The sequence below is a fragment of the Malaclemys terrapin genome, chromosome 8 (genome assembly GCF_027887155.1).
Source record: "Malaclemys terrapin pileata isolate rMalTer1 chromosome 8, rMalTer1.hap1, whole genome shotgun sequence".
Classification (NCBI taxonomy): domain Eukaryota; kingdom Metazoa; phylum Chordata; order Testudines; family Emydidae; genus Malaclemys; species Malaclemys terrapin.
Window position 1 is genome coordinate 3,360,891 of NC_071512.1, and position 20,595 is coordinate 3,381,485.

A 20,595-nucleotide genomic window follows, 5' to 3' on the forward strand; every position below is an offset into this window, starting at 1 on the left:
GCTGACAGATTTTCCTTGGTTCTCGAGCTGCTGCAGGGCCTGATTGCGTGGCCTTTTTCACCCAGTCTCCTCTTTATGCCAGTGGAGGTTGGCCTGAATAAGAGCTGCAGGACTGGGACTTGAATTTCTTTTGCTGGCATGTGCTTTACTGTTGTCTGAATCCTATTGTCTGGTGGACAATCAGATATTGATATTCCCTGGTATCATGCTGCCCTCTTTTGTTTAGTATCCAGAATATACTGCAGGAGTTACTCAAAATGTTTGGTTTATTATTTAAAAAAAAAAAAAGTGGTTTATTTTCCAAGAGGTATTTTGCTGTCACTGAAGCTGTGATAGACTCTTTAAGCTAGTATGGTATTGTAACAACTGCAGCGAACTATGCTACTGTTAGGGGTGAAATTCACCCCTGTGCCGAGGACCGCTACATGTCCTATTTGCCCCTGGATTCATTTGCTGTGTTGATTTTTTTTAGTGGGAGCAGGAGCGGGTCCACTGACTTCAGTTGAAGTTGTGGGCACGCCACATCTAGCAGGATTGGTCCCGAGGCACTCAGCCTATCACATATGGCATTCCTATGAAGTCACTGGGAGCACAGTCTTGAGTCAAAATGAACCTAGAAATTACTCCTTTGCCAACTTGCTGAAAATTCTAAGCTGAGGGCAAGACTTGTAGCTGCAGCTGCTGAAGTGGAAAAATCAACTCAACTACCGTTCACTAAAGACAGAGCATGAATGGGAGTAGGGAGCGCCACTGAGAGACGCCTGCAGAAGCCAATACAATTTGGTTAATAAACTGCGATAGCGTGTGAATTTTGGACATCCGGAGGCTGTGATCATTAGAGCTTGCATTTACTTTTCGTCTGGTAGGAATGCACAATTCTTCAGATGGGTTGATTTCTAGCTATTGGTTTGGATAACGAACACCAATCAATCCTTTCATTTAATGGTGAAATTTAATGAAAACAAATTCACATTTAAAATGCAATCCCAAGCAGGATGATTTCTCTCACAAGTGTTTGCCTGAAATGGAGTCACCCATGAACAATTGATTAATTAGCCATTTAACACAACTGGCTGGATCGTTAAAACTGTTGGATGAGTCCATCATTTCTCTATGATCAGGCTGAGACGTGACGGGAGAAAGCTCAGGCAATTTCTCACAACATGTAAGATTCCTAGAGCAAGCGAAGTTATTTCTCATAGTCCAAAAAAAGGGGATGTTCAGTGGGGGGGAGGGAAAGCACATTCTTAAGGATTTTTTTTGTCCAAATAAAGCATAGTTGGAATGTGGAATATGTTGCCACACGATACAATTAGCAAAACTCAGAAAAGGATTGGACATTTGTATTGATAACAAGAAGATCCAGACTTTTATAACGGTAAGAATTTAAAGACACCAAGAGTTTTAGAAGGAAGATAAACTCTCCTGCTTCAGGTCATAAGCCAAGCCCAGATAAAGGGGGTCAGGAGGAAACGTTTTCTGGAGACAGATTTTCCTATAACTACCTATTGCAGTTTTTAACTTCCACTGATGCATTTGGTGTTGGCCACTATCAGAGACAAGATATTGGACGCGATGGTCTCATCCTGCTTGGCAAACCCTTGGTACCTATAAAAGTTTAGGCTCACTGGTGACATGTCCCCCATCCACTTTTCCCCCAGCAAAAAAAGGAACATTTCTTCCCTTCTTAACAATCATTATTTTATTAATATATTTTACAAGTTTGCAGTTTAAATCATTTAAATACAAATCTTTTTTTATACAGAAAGTGTAATAAAGTTAAAATAGTTCCTTGTGTAATTCATAGCATTATTGCAATGCTTACAAAATTTTGCATAGAGTGTGCAAGGATTGATGTTATTTGATAAAAAAAAAAGCTTTATATTTTCTCACACAACCACACACATAAATTAAAAAAAGCGCCAAACAAATATGAGTTTCTTAATGATAACCGTGGTAAGAGTTTACACTCATTTTGTCATGTTTACACTATCAAGGTCATTGGTGGGTATTGGGATAGAGGTCAGAGAAAGCATTTTACTGTCACAGATGAAAAATTGCTATCGACATGCTTTCTGATGACGTAGATGAATGGGGTTTTGACAGTATAAATATCATTGTTTAAACTAGCAGAGGCTATGTCCTGCAGTCAATTCTCCCTATGAAAAGCATTTTACTGGGTAAACATAAACAATTTTATGGGCTGTCAAACACTAGAATTTGCATGAGGCAAATTATTAAAATAAAGGGTGGGCAAGGTCAGAAAAAATGACTAAAAATAAAAATTATGCATCTGAACTAGACCACTGGATCCAAGCCCCCGCGCCTCAAACTTCTGCAAACTCCAGATATGGCTCCATATCTGGATCTGAACGTTGGAGACCGGTTGCTGTTCTTTTTGTGCCTTCTGCATCCTAGATTTATTCCGTTGTTAGTAAATGAATTAATCCTCCTTTATGTTGAGTAGCATATGACCTCTTGAGTAGCTCCAGAGGCGTGAATGGAATAGATAGTTCCCTGGACAACGACCAAAATCAGTGCCACTGCTCATGTGAGTAAGAGCTCGTCACAGTAAATGCTGCAGAACTGGCCCTAAATCGAGTTCTTACCATCATCAGCACAGCAGAGGGTCAAGCTGTATTCTCCCCTGCCTCATACGTTATCTACCCAATCGCCAGCTAAACTCCGATTGCTGGTGATCAGGTGAAAAGCAGAATGAACATGCCTTGATTTTCAGACAGGGGGTTGAAGCAGCAGTCGAGAGGAGAGCTCTTTCATTGGTCCAACACGATAGTGGGGACTCACGGATGGAGAAGGAATATAAGCCACCATTCTGCCACTTTGGTTTAATCTGATTTTTTTTTTTTTCATTTCCACACGTCGATTAGCAGGCTGTAGTTTAGAGTAGGTGGCAAAAATCTCCTTTTCAATGTCATCAAAGGTGACAGGCTTTCTGGGCCAGATCCTCAGCTGCTGTAAACCAGCACCGCTCTGAAGTAACGGTGGAAGATGGCATTAGCTCCAGCTGAGAATCTGCCCCTCTGCGTGGGGCAGGACTTAGTAAACTGCTACCAAGCTACAACCTAGTCACCCGACATCATCCTCATTCTTATTTCCATCTCAGACTGCTTGTTCAGCTAGTTCATGATGAGGCAAGTAAAAAAAAAATCCCAAAACTTCACAGGATTCATGTTCTTAGGTGAGTATTTGAAACATTTCCTTTTTCCTGAGCTTTCTGCACTTTTCTGTTTGTCTGAATAGAAGTTTAATTAGAGCAGAAAGCAGAGTTAGTTTTAAGAACGGGCCCTGTTGGACCTTCTGGCATTGGTACAGATGCCTGAGGGGTGTAGGGTGACCAGATGTCCCGATTTTAGAAGGACAGTCCCGATTTTTGGGTCTTTTTCTTATATAGGCTTCTATTACCCCCCACCCCGTCCCGATTTTTCCCACTTGCTATCTGGTCACCATAGAGGGGTGCAAGATGGCTAGCAAGACTAGGGTATAGTATTTCTTGTTGCTATTTATACCATTGAGGCTGTGTATACATAGAATCTGTAACATAGAATCATAGCGTTAAAGGGGACTGCAAGGGTCGTCTAGTCTAACCCCCGTTACCAACATCATGAATACTGCCAAAAAGTCAAATTAGAATAATAATAGTGTGCATATCTAGAACTGAAGAGGACCCAGATAAGGATGATTAGCAGGCGTGCCCACTCTCTTTCAAAATAAGATGCTAATTTCCCTACTCTGTAGGCACTACTGTATAAGAAATCTAGTTAAAAAGTTTAGGAGAAAAAATATCTGTAGCTAACAAGATGTGGGCAGCACCAGAATGGCAACATTTGATTTTTCAGCTCCTGTAATCCAATCATACATAAAAATGGGACCACCCATAAATTATTGGTTTTCTTGCTCTTCAATTCAAGCCTGCTTCAAGAGCCTTCAAGGGTTCCATTATGAGAGATCTTTTAAAGGAATATAGAAATCACATTGCTTTAGAAAGTGATAATGCGTTTAGCAAGCCTCAGCAGGCTTCAAAATGCTTTCTTTCTTATCAGTGGTTAAGCCTTTTGGAGCGGGGGGTGGGGGGGGATGGAAATGCAAGAGTACAATGCAATTTTAAATTCCCGTTACAAGCAAAAATGCACGTGAGACATGATTTGCAGTGGGCTTATTCCTATGATGGCTAATGTGTTGGAAAGTTTCACCATTTCTGTTCCAGGAGAACCCGATGAAAGGTCCCAAAGTGCCTTTTTAAAAATCTTTCTGATAAAGGACCTGTTTTCTAAGGCAGTATATCTTTAGCCTAAGTATTTGGGAGCAGAGCACAATGCAAATTTAATATTTTTTTGCACAAATCTCTCCTTCCTATGCCCACACTCAATGGTGGAAAGACAAAGTGGAACTAACTGTAAGACAAAAACTTACATATAGCTCCTTCGGGGCCCTTTCCTTTTATTTATTTTTATCCTGATTAAAAACTAACAATCTCACCTTTTCAAAAAGAGATGAGATGCTTCAGAGGAAATCCCAATCTCCTCTGAATAGGTAGCATGATGCTATTAACTTACCAGAAGGCTTCTGACAGAAAATCATAGGCATTGCATGACTCTGAGTGACAACAATAAGATGAGACATTTCCTGAAAGTGACGATGATGCTGACTTTCACACAGGAATTACACCTGTAGCAAAATTAATTGTTCAGGGGCTCACACTTCTAGTTTAAAGTGAGGTGCCTGGGAAGTCTCAGTGGAATTATGATTGAGGGTTTTCCCCCTTTCTCTGTAGATATATAGTCCTGGAGCTTTAAATATCCACCTTTCCTGCAAAAAAAGAGTGGCTTTTTTTTTTCTTTTTAAACAAGACTCAATAGAATGCAATTTGCAGATTAGGAAATTCTTAGCTTTAGAAAGCGTCAGGGCTGTATATATATTGCCACATGCTTTTCAAACATGACAATGTTTGTTTAAAGACCAGCTAGTCCTATTTTTCTAACCCAATCCCAAACCATGGTGTTTAACGTGGATGGAAATTTGTCGTCCTCATTAAACAAGCTCCCCAACATTCTGACACGAATGGGTCCGACAACAGCCTTTAAATGGGATCAGTGGCATTGTCTCAGGTTGGTTCAAACAAGGACTGAATATAATCACAATCAGATCCATCCAAAATGTGTTGTTAATTTAAAGGTAATAGTGTAAACAGACAAAAGAGAATCACTTTATCAGTATCACTAAGGAGCTATCTATTAACATGCTTTGCCCCTGCTTACTTCATCGCTGTCTGGGTAGGCCAATCTATGGTATCAATGCCATGCCAATTTCTAACGCCCCCCGTGTCTCAACCATAAGCTCTGTTAGATCACCCATTGAGTCCTATGTAGTTGGGTTTCTATAGAAGCATAGAGTGCCGAGAGGAAGGAAGGACTGAGTTGAATCACACATCAATAGCGCTTTTTGCCTGCTTAAATATTCAGTGGTAATTGTTTAGAGATGGGCGGGGGGGAAGGAAGGAGGGAAATGAAGATTTAAGAATATTCTGTTTTGCAAAATTTTAAAATATTTTGAAATTTCCAGATTTGAAAATTTCCAACCGGCTGGTTGAAAATGCTTCACAAATCTATTACCAGCTTTTTTTCCCATTTGTTTTTCGAATTATAAAATTTCAAACTTAAAAAAAGTCAACAAAATTACCAAAAAGTAGTCCAACAGTAATTCTGTTTAACTGTATGTGTGTTAAAGATTGAGCAGTCACGGCGTAGTTACTCTTCTGCACTGCAGGTGCAATTAGGTGTTCATAAGTCCAACTTTCACATGGCCTTTTGGCAGCAAGCCAATCACTTGGAACACGGCCATCACTGAAGCATAAGCTTAGGGTTCTCCTTGATCTACACAGGTAAGTCTCACTAGCGCTGTCGGAGTTCCACACACATCAAGGCGAAAATGCACATGAGCAGCTAACAACATTTAGCTTATTTATCCCTCTCCACCAGAAATGTTGTGATATTAACAACCTTCTTCAATACTGCATTTTTTCTTCTTTCAGTTTTAGACCACTCTTTGCCTTTTGTACACAGCACAGAATAGGTCGCTTACTTTCTTTCCCCTATTAACTGAGTTTGTTTTCCTCTGTTCTAGTCTAGTGCACTGAAGCTATGCAATGAACTCTGGATTTCCTGCCCAGTTCCAATAAGCACCATTAAGTTAACACAGTGGGTGTGGGGCAGCACTTCTAACAGTCTTTGGTCTGTGACTCACTCCCCTTTATGATATGAAACTTAAAGCCATAACAACAAATATTTAAAAAAAACACTCCCAACCCCCCAATTCAAACAAAAGCCAATTCCACTTAAGAGCCCTGCGCGTTAAAGGGGTGCAACAATTACAGACCTGTTCATTCAGCTTTTGCATGGCTACGGGGCTCAAACAAACCTGACCTCTTCCCAAGCGCTATAGGAATCTTCCTCTTTAACGATGGAGCAGTCTCGAAGACGGAATGGGTTAGCCTGGTTTAGACCTCATTTTGTTATGCTGAATGTTGCAGGTGGTCATTTAAGTTCATAATATTTATTTTTTGTATCATGTTTGTATTGAAGTTTAAAAAAAAATCGGATTGAAAACACCTGATCGAAGGAAACAAATATAGACCACAGTTGCGCTACTTTAACCTTTCTAAAAATTTCTAGGGGAGTTCTAATATATAGCGTAGTAATCCCTGGCTTTCCCTTTGCATGACAGTTCCTTTTGAGCTAACATCTCATTTGAACTCTCAGTGTAGTAATTATGCTGACTGCTGGATAATACATACTTTAAACAAATGAAATTTGGAGAGTGGATGCAGATATATAATCAGTTTTAGGAACTCTGTTGTTGCTAATGGCAAAGTCTTTTTGTTTTTAAAGACCATCCTGACATACCTGTTATGGCAGGGAGTTCATACAGTAAATATGGATAAGGTATTGTGTAAAGACCAGCACTAATAGTCATTTTCTCTACTACTTAGTAACTGTGGCATTTAAAGCAAATGTAACATGTTACTGAAGTTCTATTAAAGTCAAGAGTTACAATACATAAAAGCATTTATCTTTAGCTTTAGTATTCATGGTTGCCTAAGGTATATTGACAATAACACAGTCCCTTGATTAGCAAGTAATTTGAATGCACATAGCTTCAGTGCAGAATTGTGTACAATTCTGAGTCCGGCCTCAATCCTGCAACAACTGACATAGATGGCAGTGTTCCCATTGACTTCAGTGGCCTAAATCTGAACCCAGAAAGACCCTGGGCTGGATCCCGCAGGCACTGAAGTCAATGGTATATATCCCAATGACTTCAATAGAAGCGTCTCCCTATCCCTCCCAGCCTGTCTAAGTTGCGAGAGATAAAAGGAACCCTTATTTGAGATAAATACCAGCCCTTCATGGGAAAATGATGACGACTGAACCAAATTGTGGGTCCGATTCATAAAGAAATATATCCGTTTGTTGGCTAGAAATTTTCTTTTAACTTCTGTGGACAGTTTGTGTGTATGAAATTGAAACTAAGCAAGTCTTGAGTAGCGATCTCCTAGGAGATGAGCGGGCTATGGGCAGAAACAATCTTATACAGTGAAAATAATTATTCAAAGAAATATGCAAACTAAACCTATCAAATGACACACAGTGTTGTATGATCAAGAACTGCAGCACTGACTAGATCTCCATTTACTAAAGTACTACCAGCCACAGAGTACTGTTGTCTCCTAACAATAACCAACGGGCACCCTTGGAGTTTAGTGTCATGTAACATTCCTTCCCTTTTTAAGCAAAGGTTTTCATTGTTCTCAAGCAAACAATAATCTCCCAGGGGAATGGGAAGGGGATCCTTTTGTAGGAGATGAATAGAGGGAAGAAATAAAATAGGTGATTTTGTGTGACCTGTCTTCCCATCAGCACTGAAATGGTAAAATTTAAGTCACTGCACAAGGGTTCTTTTAATCATGTGACTCCCATTAATACAGGAGCTGCTTGGCAACATTGCTGTGCTAAAAATGCCCCCCAAAATGTACTGTACCTTGCACGAAGGTGCTTTATATTCCAGACATTCTATCCTCATTGGGCAGGGATGCTTTAGTTCAGTATATCACTTTTGTTGAACTTACGTGTGTTAACCCTACCTCAAACTTTGCCAAGCAAAGCGATTGCCCCTCAGAAGCTGCAGGAACTTACACACTCTGTTTAGTGAAGACCTTTTCTCTAACTGGGTGAAACTGACTACTGTGCAGGGGGACCACACAAGGTCTAGGAGACCACGTAAGCCCCGAAGTGAGGATTTAAGTGGAAATTAAGAGGTGCGTAAGTCTGCACAGGAGTGAATTTCACCCGTTAGAGCAAAGAGATTTTTTTTTTCAACAGCATGTAATTTAATATTTTAAAAGCTAGAAACGCACTCTTTTCTATGTACTCATACAAAGTTGGGCTCTCCTCATTTATCCAAAACTAAGGGACTCTTTTTACCTGACAAAGAGGACCTGCACTAACAACAAGCTGTCATGGTGATAGGGACAGGTACTTCGGTCATCAGTTCAAATCCAGTTCAGGCTGGTAAATGATGGAATGGCCTCAAGGCTCTCTCATGGCCTTTGTGAAATGAGCATGATGCTCTCAGTTTAGTTTCCGGTAGATAAGCATCTACATCACTAGAACTATCACTGCACATGGCACTGAACCGTTCAGCAGGGAGGGCAAAGACTGAATGAAGGTAAAGACTGAGTTTCCCTCCAACACATGGGTGGAAGCTGCTAGGCCAGGTGGAGGAATATTGGCAGTGCAGTCCTGGAAACTACACGCTACCCCCGCCCTTCCCATGCCAGTTCTGGTGCTCTACCCAGCACCTTTCACTAGCACTAGAATCAATCATTGGGAGAGAAAAGTGAAATAAAAGCAGATCTTTGCACGATGCGCTAATTCTGCAGTACAAACTTCGCTATAACCTTGCTCACCCTGGACAAATAATTTTTTTTATGAATCGGCCCTTGCATAGGATGAGAATTACTGTCTAATACAAAATGAAATGAGAAAAAAATACTACAGTAAATGTATTCCACTTGGGGCTATGAGTGGGACTTCAGCTATGGTCCGAAGGTAACATAGATTGTCTTTTGTTATATTTAATATGGTAAAAGTCTATACTTACTCCAGCAGCCCTCACAGCCTTTATGGATTTCACTTAAGTCTGCTTCATGTTGCACCATCGGCTCCCATGACATCTGTTGACAGCCGCCTCCCTCCCTTCCAACTGTCCCCCCACAAAAATAAAGTAGTTTTAATAACAAGATAAATATGATGTGCTTCTCCTTGCTGAGTGCATTGACTTAAGGCATAGGCACAATTTCCCCTCTTTGAACAGAGATGGTATAGTCCTATGTCCCAATACAATTGTTATCCTGGGTGACCCTTTGCATTAATTAACAAATAGTTTGAACTTGACAATTAACCTAACTGCAACACTAAGAAAATTGTAGAACTAATAATTTTCAACCTCCGTCAAGTGTAAAATTTTATGGGTGTCCTCAAGTGTGCTTTGTTAGTGAGCAAAACAACCAGAAGGACCGATGTGGGATAGGTTATTTTTCTAACAGCCTGATCCAAGTTCCATACAAGTCAATGGGAGTCTTTTCATTGACTTCATCTGGCTTTGGATTATGCCCTATATGCGCATTTAAAAAAACCAGAAACCTGGCACTCTCGAGCCCCCAAGAAAATACAAGTGACTCAGGTAGAAATTGGCCAAACTGTCTCTAAACATTTTGTTTTTGTGATATTTAATCTGGAAAATTGTTTGGGTGAAATCAATGTATTTTCAGTATTACCAGAGGTATGCACAGGTTTGAGTATTTGTATAGGGGTAAAGTTTTCAAAAGCACTTAAATGCCTTAGCAACCCAGGTCACATTGAAAGTTAATAGGACTTAGGCACTTTTGAAAAATTTACCATACATGTTTTTCACAGGCTTCTTAAATGACTGGGGGAGCCATTGATGGAGTTGAAACCCAGTAACTATGAGATCTCCACACTGCTCATGGTATTCCCATTGTTGGATAATGGAAACAGTGTGACAAGATCAGATCTCACATTTTTCATTTCCCATAAATGCCTCATGGAGGGAAAACCCCCCACTCATGAAAACCAGATTCAAATACTGAGTTATTTGGGTTCAAGTTCAACATGACCCAGAGCCCAAAGCCTTACTTTTCCATGACCTTATTTGGTCATGATCTTTATAAAACATTTTTTAAAAGTCCTCTTTCATAATCAGCATCTCTGATATTTGCAATTTCCATAAAAAGTGAGTGACCTCAGACTGTCCTCCCTGTTTAAAAAAAAAAAATCCCTGCAGAGAATTTGGATAATACTTCTCTTTTGTGCGAGTTTCACTGTCTCTCAGACTGTGTGTGTGTGTGTGTGTATGAGAGTGAGAGAGAGAGAGAGAGAGGTGGTTTATTTTAAAAGCAGAATTACTCCTATAGTGTAGGACTGAATGCTCTAAGGCAGGGGTTGGCAACGTTTGGCACGCGGCTCGCCAGGGTAAGCACCCGAACGTTGCCGACCCCTTCTCTAAGGTGAACTAGAACACTTGATGGCTATGCAGACCTGGTATTTTTGTAATTGCAACAATTTTTCTCTCGCCTTTTTTTTTTTTAATCAAAGCTTTTTTTTTTTAACGGGGGATGTGGCATTCACACAGTTAGTTTTCCTGTTGATGCAAAGTAACGTAATAAAATGTGAGTTACACAAACAGGGATCACTATTGTAAACCCCAGGAAAACAGAATTAGCCTGAATTTGATTTTTCTCCCAGAGGCAGTGATCCCCACGTACATGTCAAATTCCCTGATCTTTTATACCTCTATCTGCCCAGGAGGACTGAAAGGGGTTCCCTTCAGAGCCCATTAAACATCGCCCCTTCGCTGGCAGGGTGCTTCACAGATGAATGATCCATGCTGTTCTCTACCTTCTCTGGGCCTGATCCAGCACCACTTAAGTCAATGGGAGTTTTGCCATTTACTCCACCGAGAACAGGATTGGGGCCTATATTCCCTGCTTCCCAAGGCTAAGTGGTGGGAGACCAGCACTGGGAATCAAACCCAGTTTTCCTGGTGGGCAGTGTAGAGTCTCCCAATTAGACTGCTCTACTTTAGATTTAAAATAGAGTGTAATTTAGTGACAGGCGTCTTGGAGTTCTCGAGGCCATTTGCTCTGCCTTGCTGGCCATTCTGTTGCCACTGATTTTTAATGGTGCAAAAATGATCAGAGTTGTTGTTCTCCTCTTGCGTGATGCCAGGAGTACGTCACTTCATGTACTGAATCAGACATTGTTCCCATTGCTATGAGGAGACGGTGAGTAATAAGGGAGGGCCATTAGACTATATTAATACAAAAGGGTTCAGAGAGCAGTGAGTCCAATTTAACAGAATGTAATAGGGTCACCCTGGGATTCATTGTACTGAAACATCATTTTACACAGAGGATATATATATCTTTTTATATATATATATTCATATATATATATTCACACACGCGCACACACACAAAAAAGTCTTTGATAGGCTTTCTGGGTTCTAGCAAAAATAGTTGGCAGCTGCTATCTGTGAGACCAGAACAGGGCCTTTGTGCTGCCTGCAATGCCTGCTGCGAACCGTCTCTTAAGAGCAGATGCTTGTGTTTATCTGGCAGGTGGAACTAGCTCCTGCCTGAGACAGGAATAACCTCCCATTGGAACACACACACAGCTCGTAGATTTTTTGCCTGGATCCAGTAGAGGAGTGGGATGCTCGAGGCAATCTAGGTAGTCTGATATTTGCAGCATTCAGCGTGATCTGAAGTGAGGTGTGGGGAGAGAGAGACAGAGAGAGAATTAGTAATGGGTTGTAATCTTTAATTGCTAAATTAATAACTTTCATTGCAAAACTGAGAGGCGAGCAATAGAATTTTTCATGCAAATGGGTCCAGAGGGGAAGCAGTGGCAGCTGTAATTACACATTTTTAAAAATAAATCCAGCTAACTTTAAAATGAAACATCATTTCAAAATGAGAAGTTGAAATGTTTCATATAGAAAATGTTGAAACAAAATGTTTCAGCTCTTTCAAAAATATTTTCCTTTTTTGGGGGGCCAAAACTATTTGCCAAGTTCAACCTGATTTTGCAGTTTCAATTTACCCAAAAGTGCATTTTTTGGGGAAAATAAACTATTAATCTGAAAATTTCCACCCAATTCTAGGTTTTCCCCATTTTTTAACCCTCTTTTTTCCTTCTGGTAGTTAACTGATGTAGCTTTTCCTGACACTATTCCCTCAAAAATCAAAACAGCTGGTTACAAAAGCTTTGCAGACCTATACAGGTGAATTAAACTCCTCTCATTGCAAAATTCATGATCTAAGATTGAATGATGTTAGCCAAGTAAATCTCATTTTAAACTGACAGCCAAACAGAGAATTTAGGAGTATAGTGCAATTTTACAGCTGCATAAATCTCCTTGTACAACAGATGCTATTATCCAAGCACTTTAAAAATAATGAATCAGCTGAGTATTCTCCATGGAGGGAATCTAGTTTGCACACGATGTGTTCAGTCACTGCTAGCGTATCTGGGCCAGCTTCACCATTGTTTTTAAACCACTGTTTGAAAGGAGGTTGCTAAGTGGATGAAGCAGTTATAAATCTGCAGGTTGGTTTTGGTTTAGGGTTCCTTTCCCATTTCCTACCTCTCCATCTTTTGATTCCAGCCTCAGCTCCGTCCTGCATGTGGCTTCCATGTTGCCGGCCTCTGCGTTAATTTCGATTCCCTTTGGAGCCTCCATCACCAAAGAGCGGGTGGGTGACTCGAGTCTGTAATGCAGTCAAGATGGGATTATATCACCGGCTGCACTCTGATGTTCAATCTGAGCGTTTCTTCTCACCCCGCTCGGTTCCCCAATGCCTTGCACCTTAGGTACTCATTGAGGGCCCGAGCCAAAGCCCATTGAAGTTAGTGGTAAGACTCCATGTACAAAGTGGGTATAAAACTTTACCATTCTAATCTGGTAGCATTTCCCACCTACTTTGCCCAGATGTAGATGAAGGAACAAGGTGCAAGGCACCGGAAACTCAGCTTCCCAGGCCGATCAGTTTGCTCGCTGTTCTCACAAGTTCAGACATCTGTTAAATAATCAATACCACACCCTGGGCATAATAGCAAAACGTTATAATTCTAATACTTATCACTTACATAGCCTCCCTCTTCCTTCCCTCCCTCCCGTACAGCAAGCAGGAGTCTCTGGGAGCAGCTCCAAGGCAGAGGGCAGGAGCAGCACATGGCAGTGGGGGGAGGGACACAGCTGAACTGCAGGCAGCTGCAGCACAGGGAACTTAGGGGAGCGGGGAGCTGATAGGGGGAGATGATAAGGGGGCGGCCAGTCCACCCTGGTTCCAACCACCCACCAGCTAGCTGCAACGGGCTGCTCTTCTGCAAGCAGTGGACAAAGCAGGCGGCTGCCAAATGACGTTAGAAGGGAGCATTGCACAACTTTAAACGAACACGTTCCCTAATTGATCAGCAACGTAACAACGAAACAATGGTAACTGGGACGACTTTAAGCGAGGAGTTACTGTACTGCAATTCAACACCCGCAACTGGCCCAGGTCATCTGACCCGGGCTCGCAGTGCTGGGGCTCTGGGGCTGTTTAAGTGCAGTGTAGATTTTCAGACTCAGGCTGGTGCCCGGGCTCTGGGACCCTGGGATGAGGGAGAGTCCCAGAGCCCAGGCTCCAGCCTGTGTCTGAATGTCTACAGTGCAATTAAAGGGCCCTGCAAGCCCGAGTTAGCTGACGTGGGTCAGCCATGGGTATTTCATTACAGTATTTCCCTATGTCCTCCTAATCATTAGCAGAGACTGCGACCATCTTATTCCAGCTGCTCCGCGAACCGAGAGACATCCATTTAACTTTTTTTAAAAATCAGACTTAAGCAAAAGATATCTGAGACCCTTAAATCTGTAAATGAATGCGAGTGATGCCATTACAAACTGTGACTCTTTCAGTGAAGACTGTATTTACAAATACACATTTGTGTTTAGATTCTGGTCTCTGGGTCCAATTCTCCTCTCGCACCCATTTGATATTATTGGAACCGTCCTGATATTAGGGGCTTTGTTTTATATATGCAGCTATACCCCCTCCCCTGAAAAAAAAGCGTTCTGATTTTTCACACTTGCTCTCTGGTCACCCTGCCCTCAGAGGACTTTATGCTGGTGGAAGTGAGAAAAGAATCACCCTACTAATTTTTGGCACTCAGGATTGCAGGTGGTTTATTGTATGATTTATTTTAGATCTCCTGAATGAATCCCTCAGACACCTGTCTTTAAACCAGCAGCAGAAAATCTATGCAAAGCCACGCAGGGCAGCTGGGGATTTATGCACAAGAAGGGGGTCTGAGTAATGTTTACAGAATACTTTCATTTGAAGCACTCGTTTAAGACACACACTGCTTTCCTGAGTTAAAACCTTATTCAGTCTCCCAGAGCAGAACCAATTTGGAGGCTAATAATGATAGGAAATGATTTAGCGATGAGCGGATCATTCAGAATCAACATTTGTTTTCCAGGAGCTTTCTGTAGGATTCCAACCTGCCAGGCTGGGGTAAGCCTGCACTTACAGCAGTAGAGACACTAGAGCTCTTCATTGTTTGCTCTCCCTCTTACGTTTTCCATCCTAGTGACTGGCAGTTACGCCCTTTATTTTTTTTTCTTTTGCTTTTGTGCTGAGGGCTCTTGAGGGCCTGATTCTGATCCTACTTACACCAGTGTGACGTGAGAATGCCGTTAGCCTGGTGTAAAAGCAAGATCAGAAGCAGGCCTGGAGATTCTACTGCTTTCCCCAGACACCACTTCGCTGGAGCTGTTTTTGCCCTAACGCAGGGGTTCTCAAACTGGGGGTCGCACACTGTCAGCTCTGTGGGGCTGACATCCCTGAGCCCCCATTAAATTAAATGAATCCCCCCATTTTTAATTTGTAAGGGGGGGGCACAGTCAGAGGCTTACTGTGTGAAAGGGGTCACAATACAAAAAGTATGAAAACCCCTGCTCTAAAGCATATGGGTTTACAGGGCAAAGACCTCTCCTCAAGGGCTTTCAGTGGGAGTTAGGTGCCTATGGGGCCTTTGAAAATCCCACGAAGCACCTTCTGCATCTTTAGGTGCCTAAATACTTCAAACATTCCGGCCCTTGATTCCCCACCTGGGATAAGCTTCCCGGCTGCTCAGGGATGTTGTGAGGATAAATACAGTAACAAGTGAGATGCACTCAGATACTGTAGTAATGGGGCCCAGGTAAGTGCCATGGATAGAAGATAGGCGTGGGGATACACCAATCTTTCTGCAAACAGCTGTTACCCTAATCAGCAGTACTGTCGAGGTCTTGTTATGCAGAAACGGAACAGACTCTGCCTGCAGAGAAATGCACGTCAGCATGTATATCGGTGACCTCCATCCTTCTCTGTCTCACTCATGCTTAATGGGCAGTGCGAAATGTGCTACTGAAACCCCTTCATTCCAATTTCTCTCTAAGATGTCTCAGCATTAAAAACGAACAGGTGGCGGCAGTTGTGCATCTCCCAGCAAAGCCTTCTTACGTTGGCGCTGGAAACTCTGGGCAGCCGCCAATCAACGAGAGCAAAACTTTAAATGCTCTCCCAGGGCTTGCTTTAAAACTCCAGCAGTAACTGGCGGGAGGTCGGCATATCCGTTTGTTCCGTAGTTCCAATGAAATTCGTTCTCCTGGAGCGGTCATTGCTTACCCAGATTTCTACTCTTCATTTCCTTCATCATAAGCAGCCACATTAATCACTTCAGCAGCTCGGATCTTATTTTCTTCCCATATCCCCTGCATCCCCTTCCGAATGAAGTGCTGCTTTACTTACTATTATGAGCAACTTTCTGTATTCAGTGAGCAAGAAGAATTTGTTGCTGATGCTAAGGCAGCTTCTGCAGCAGTTGGAGGCTACCCTACCACAGACCAGCAGTGCTTTTAATGCAGCGGATGCTGTTCCCTACAAGAATGCGTGATGTAACTACTGCCTGGGGAAAATGTACTGGCATGCAGGCAGGTGTTGGATAAATACAGTACCTGTGATTCGCTGACAGTGCAAGGGAAGGGTACTGCTCATCACACAAACTCCCCATTGCTGCTGAAATGCGGGAACTCGGATCTGGCATGTTCCAGACAGACACGAAGTTCAAGGATGCAACCCTGCAGCACCTTTCCCCTCCTTATCACACAGAAGCCCTCCACCCAGTTGCGCAGAGGGATCTGAGCAGGAAATCACCCCAAAAGATAATGGTGACAGTGAGAGCTTCATTTTACTAGCACTCTCCCTTCCCCATCGGAGGGAGCTTCTGGGGAGAGCCCAGCTCCTGTAGAAACAGGGCTGTCACTGTGGATAGGGGATCCAGGAAGTGTTTGAAGGACCTAGCATGCGACTTGAATGAATTTTAGGGAATACATGTGGTTAAGGGGCAACCCCTGACCCATTCTTTGAGCCCTCTCCCCAAAAGAAATGAACCAGCAGAAACTCCATGGGTGGGAACGCAGTTTCCTGTTCCCCACATGTGACTTTTCTGCACAAGGAACAATCCCAGCTCTCTGTATGGAAGAAGGATTAATTTACTTTTAATAGGTCATCGGCATATGATACAGTGCTGTGGCAACATGAGTTAATTTAATTTAACTGAGAAAACTGCGGATTGAGACTTGCCCATGTATTACTGAAGCTGTGGGTCATTATTTCCAATGGTTCTAATTACTTTTTTACAGCATCCTTCTGACCAGCAATAAGACTTCATGCTGGGCATAAAATTAGCCACTGTTAATATTATACTTGCTTATGTCTCATACAATTGATAAATTATGCTAGCAAATAAATGAAGAGCCACATCCATTTGCCAGCAATGAACCAGCATTTTAGGATGAAAGTTTCTCTCTTTTGATTTCTTTGTTTCACTACAATCAATAGGATCACCCGTTCATAATGACTTGTACCTGTGATACTGTTACTTATGAGCTGTCTTCCAAAGGACCTATTTTTTGCCCTAAAAGAAAACACAAGATTTTTTCCATTGATTAGATTAGAGATTAGATTAATTAGATTAGATTAGAAGTTAATTAGTTTTTGTTCAATCACCAAGAAACCGCTGGTTAATTTCAGTCTTTTTTTTTTCTCTAAATTGTATTGTTTTAGTTCTGCTGGGTAATGGCACAGGACGGGTAAAAGCATCCCCACTAAGGAATGGGGGTTAAGAGGTCCTTCTAGGGGACAAACTATGACTGACTGTGAGGAAGACTTCACAGACTCATCCTTATGGAGTTTCCACCTAATTCTTGCAGCAAAAATGAGGCTAGATGCAGGGTTTATGCCCCACACTTCTCGCCAGTATGGAAAATGCGGCTGGTTCAGTCGAAAACCTCACAACTTTCCAGAAGCTCAGGGCTGGGCCACTTCATTGGCTTCCGCCTCTGGCTGTCTAGCAGTGCATCTGCACTGGTGATTTGTAAAAACAAAACTAACTAAAACGTAACACATATTTGGGATGGGGAGAGAGAAGGGAGGAGAGAGAAAAGATCCCAAGCTTAAATGGGGACAGAGACGGGGAAGAGTAAGTGATATTGGGACTGGAGAAGGTGGTTTTAAAGCTGACAGAGGGTGTGTATAAGGGAAGAAATGCTAGCAGTTTCTTATCCCTAATCATGATACAGTATTGCGACCTCCAGTGCATATGATGTACAGTACTCAGCACAACACAAACACAGTGAGTACTTTACAAGCTCACAGCTGACATCATGGCTAATAATAAAAATATTTATCAATGTTACTTTTTGCATGGCGATATAAATCTTGTTTTCAATTACGTTCTAATGAAATGCATCAATTACTGTATGAATAGCGACGTACGATTGTAATCTCATCCAGTAGAGATAAATCTTATATATGAAAGGTTTCTTCAACTACATTAATTGCAGATGTAAACAAAGATAGATTATTATCTTTGCATTCAACAATATTATTGTAACATATTCTTCTGTTTGGCAGTATTAATCACCATTCAATTTCCAACAGTTATGCTGCAAATCCATTATGCAAGTGACAACACAGATGCAGCTGCATTCTGAAGCAGGTTATTCTGTACTGTTGACTGAAGCTACATGTAATTCTGAGGGTAATCTGTAGAGGAGACTGCAAATGAAAATTCTTTCAGCTGTAATCTGCAAATCCTTGGCTAATTTCTAGGAAAAACCCAGTGAATTTTGCTAGTTTACCTCTCAATACATGCTAAAGGCTACACGGCCTAATTAAACCATGAATAAGTCTAACTCAAACTGGGAAGGCTGCAAAAACTCTGCTACTTCTGTCCTGGGACAGTGCAGAACCTAAATACCAAACTGAGCCAACAGAAAGAGACCAGGAATTGATAAAGTAATATGAATCTGTTCATGTGCTGAAAGTCACACATGTGTGTAGGTGCTTTGCTGGATTGGGGGCCTACTGCACTTCTTAGGTGGTAAAAGGAATGAAACCTCATGTCTCAGACCGCACCTGAGTTATGTACCAATACCTACTAATACATGGCCTGTCATGGCTTATTTCTCTGTTCAACATTTTCACTGTAGTCTCTTCACCCCACCTGTCTAGCCCTCTTTCCTACCCCAGCGTCCTCTAATTTTAGCCTTCCTTCCGTTCCCAACCGCTAAACTCTCCGCAGAGTACGTGTGGAGCAGGGTGCCAGTCTGTGCGTAAGTGCTGCCACATCTGTCATAAATGTCAACCACTTCCCCCTGCTTCTGTGCCACTAAGTCAATCTCACTCCATTGTCTTCAATCTCACTCTAAAACCTTCCTTTTCTCTTTCCCTCACCATTGTCTTTCGCCACAGAGATGTCACACACTGCAGATGCAAAGCAAAAGCAAAATGTATTTCATCCCCAGAAAGCATTATACATTTGCTGCTGTTTTTGCTAACTTTAGCTTAATGTTGATGGAGTCAATTTTATGTTGTTTTTTTCTTACCTTGAATTTCAGCCACTGTTTCTAGAGTACTTTCCCCCAGCATAGCTCATGTTAAAATAATACTCTCCTGTCCATACCTGGGAAACAACTACTGCAGAGAGTAAATATGTGAGAGAAGTGGTAATTGCCTGGCAGTTAACAGTTATAAACTATAATAACACAGGTTATAAATCATGATTAGAATAATGCTTAGTTGAAATTGATCTAAGGCCTGGGCGGTTCTAAACTAATCAGAGACTGAATTCGCATCCTGCTAGCAAGAACACGCCCCATGTGCACTAGTGAGCTGGTGGAGCCCGTTGTTGGCTGTGCTAGGCAGGAGAGTCTCTGCTTTCATTTTAAAAAGAGGAAACCTTTTATTAAACCTAGTTTGGCGACCCACGAGGACCTGCCCTATTCTGAGTGATGCCTCATCTACTCCTCACCATAGGGATGAAGTTCTTTATATATAGTTCATGTTATGACCCCAAACCTAAATACATGTCATGATTTTTATCCTCTAGGCACAGTTTACACCTTCGTAATGTTGCAGTAACTTACTCAGAGCCACCATAAAGTGCTACAAGCAGCAGAGTATACAGGAACAGAAGTGTACAGAATTTACTTCCACAGCCCTCCTTGTGATAGACTAATACACTGTGTTAGGGGAATTGCTGAAAAAGATGTAATCATGCAGAGTTGTCCAAAATGCTTTAGGGTTTTTTGAAATTTTAAATAACCTCTAGGGTGGTTTACATGAAGGCATATACTGTACCTAAAAAGACACTAATCAAGATCAGACAGAAGATACCAAATGTAGCTAGGGAGGATATACTTTGAAAAACTACTGAGATCTAGGTTTATTGTAAACTGGAGGACTGGCAGAAGGGTAGAGATTGTCCGAGAAAGGAAGTATGAAATTAATGTTTAACCAAGAGGAGATACGGATGTGAAAATTAAAATCATCCGGATAATTAAAAATCTTGATTGTAAATCAAGGAAGAAAGGAAATTACCATGGAAACTGGGAGATAAGTCTAAAGTGATGTATGATACATACTGATGTGGGTTGAAAAGATGGTCTGTTCAAATGGATGGGAAGGGATCTCAGAGCCACAGAGTGACTGATTTTTTTTTTAAATGTAAGGATGATGGCAATTCCACTTCCTCTTTGCCCAGTGGAATGTCTGCACATTGGTCTTGTTTAGAATCCCTACTGTGCCTCATGGACCTGAGCAGAGAGTTTAAAAGATAGATTAGTTCCATCCTGTGGTGTTAATTCTTTCTGTCTTAAAGCTCTAACGGCCACATGTTGCACTGCAGTTTCATCAGAAATATTGGGGAGCCTTTATTTCACAGGACCCAGCTGGAGCAGTGAGAGGAGGCCGACTCTCACGGCCCAAAACCTCAGCTGGTGTAACTCAGTTGACTTTAACTCAGCTATGTCACTTTACACCAGCTAAGGACCAGTTTTGAGAGCAGAGGAAGACGATGAAAAATACCATAGCAATTCCCCATGGGACGGAGAGGGAGGCCTTGGAGA

The 20,595-nt window shown here is 41.8% G+C and overlaps 1 protein-coding gene across 5 annotated transcripts in view; it reads right to left on the bottom strand.

The window, feature by feature from the left end:
* Positions 1 to 1,689: 1,689 nt before the first annotated feature.
* Positions 1,690 to 20,595, bottom strand: part of SGCD (sarcoglycan delta) — a 503,319-nt gene continuing 484,413 nt past the window's right edge. For all 5 annotated transcript variants that reach the window (XM_054037343.1, XM_054037340.1, XM_054037341.1 and 2 more), the window contains 2 exons: positions 12,745 to 12,868; positions 1,690 to 11,859 (listed from right to left, as the gene is read on the bottom strand). In XM_054037343.1, the coding sequence (XP_053893318.1) occupies positions 11,686 to 11,859; positions 12,745 to 12,868 (298 nt within the window). In that variant the 3' untranslated portion in view covers positions 1,690 to 11,685. The remainder of the gene's footprint in view (positions 11,860 to 12,744; positions 12,869 to 20,595) is intronic.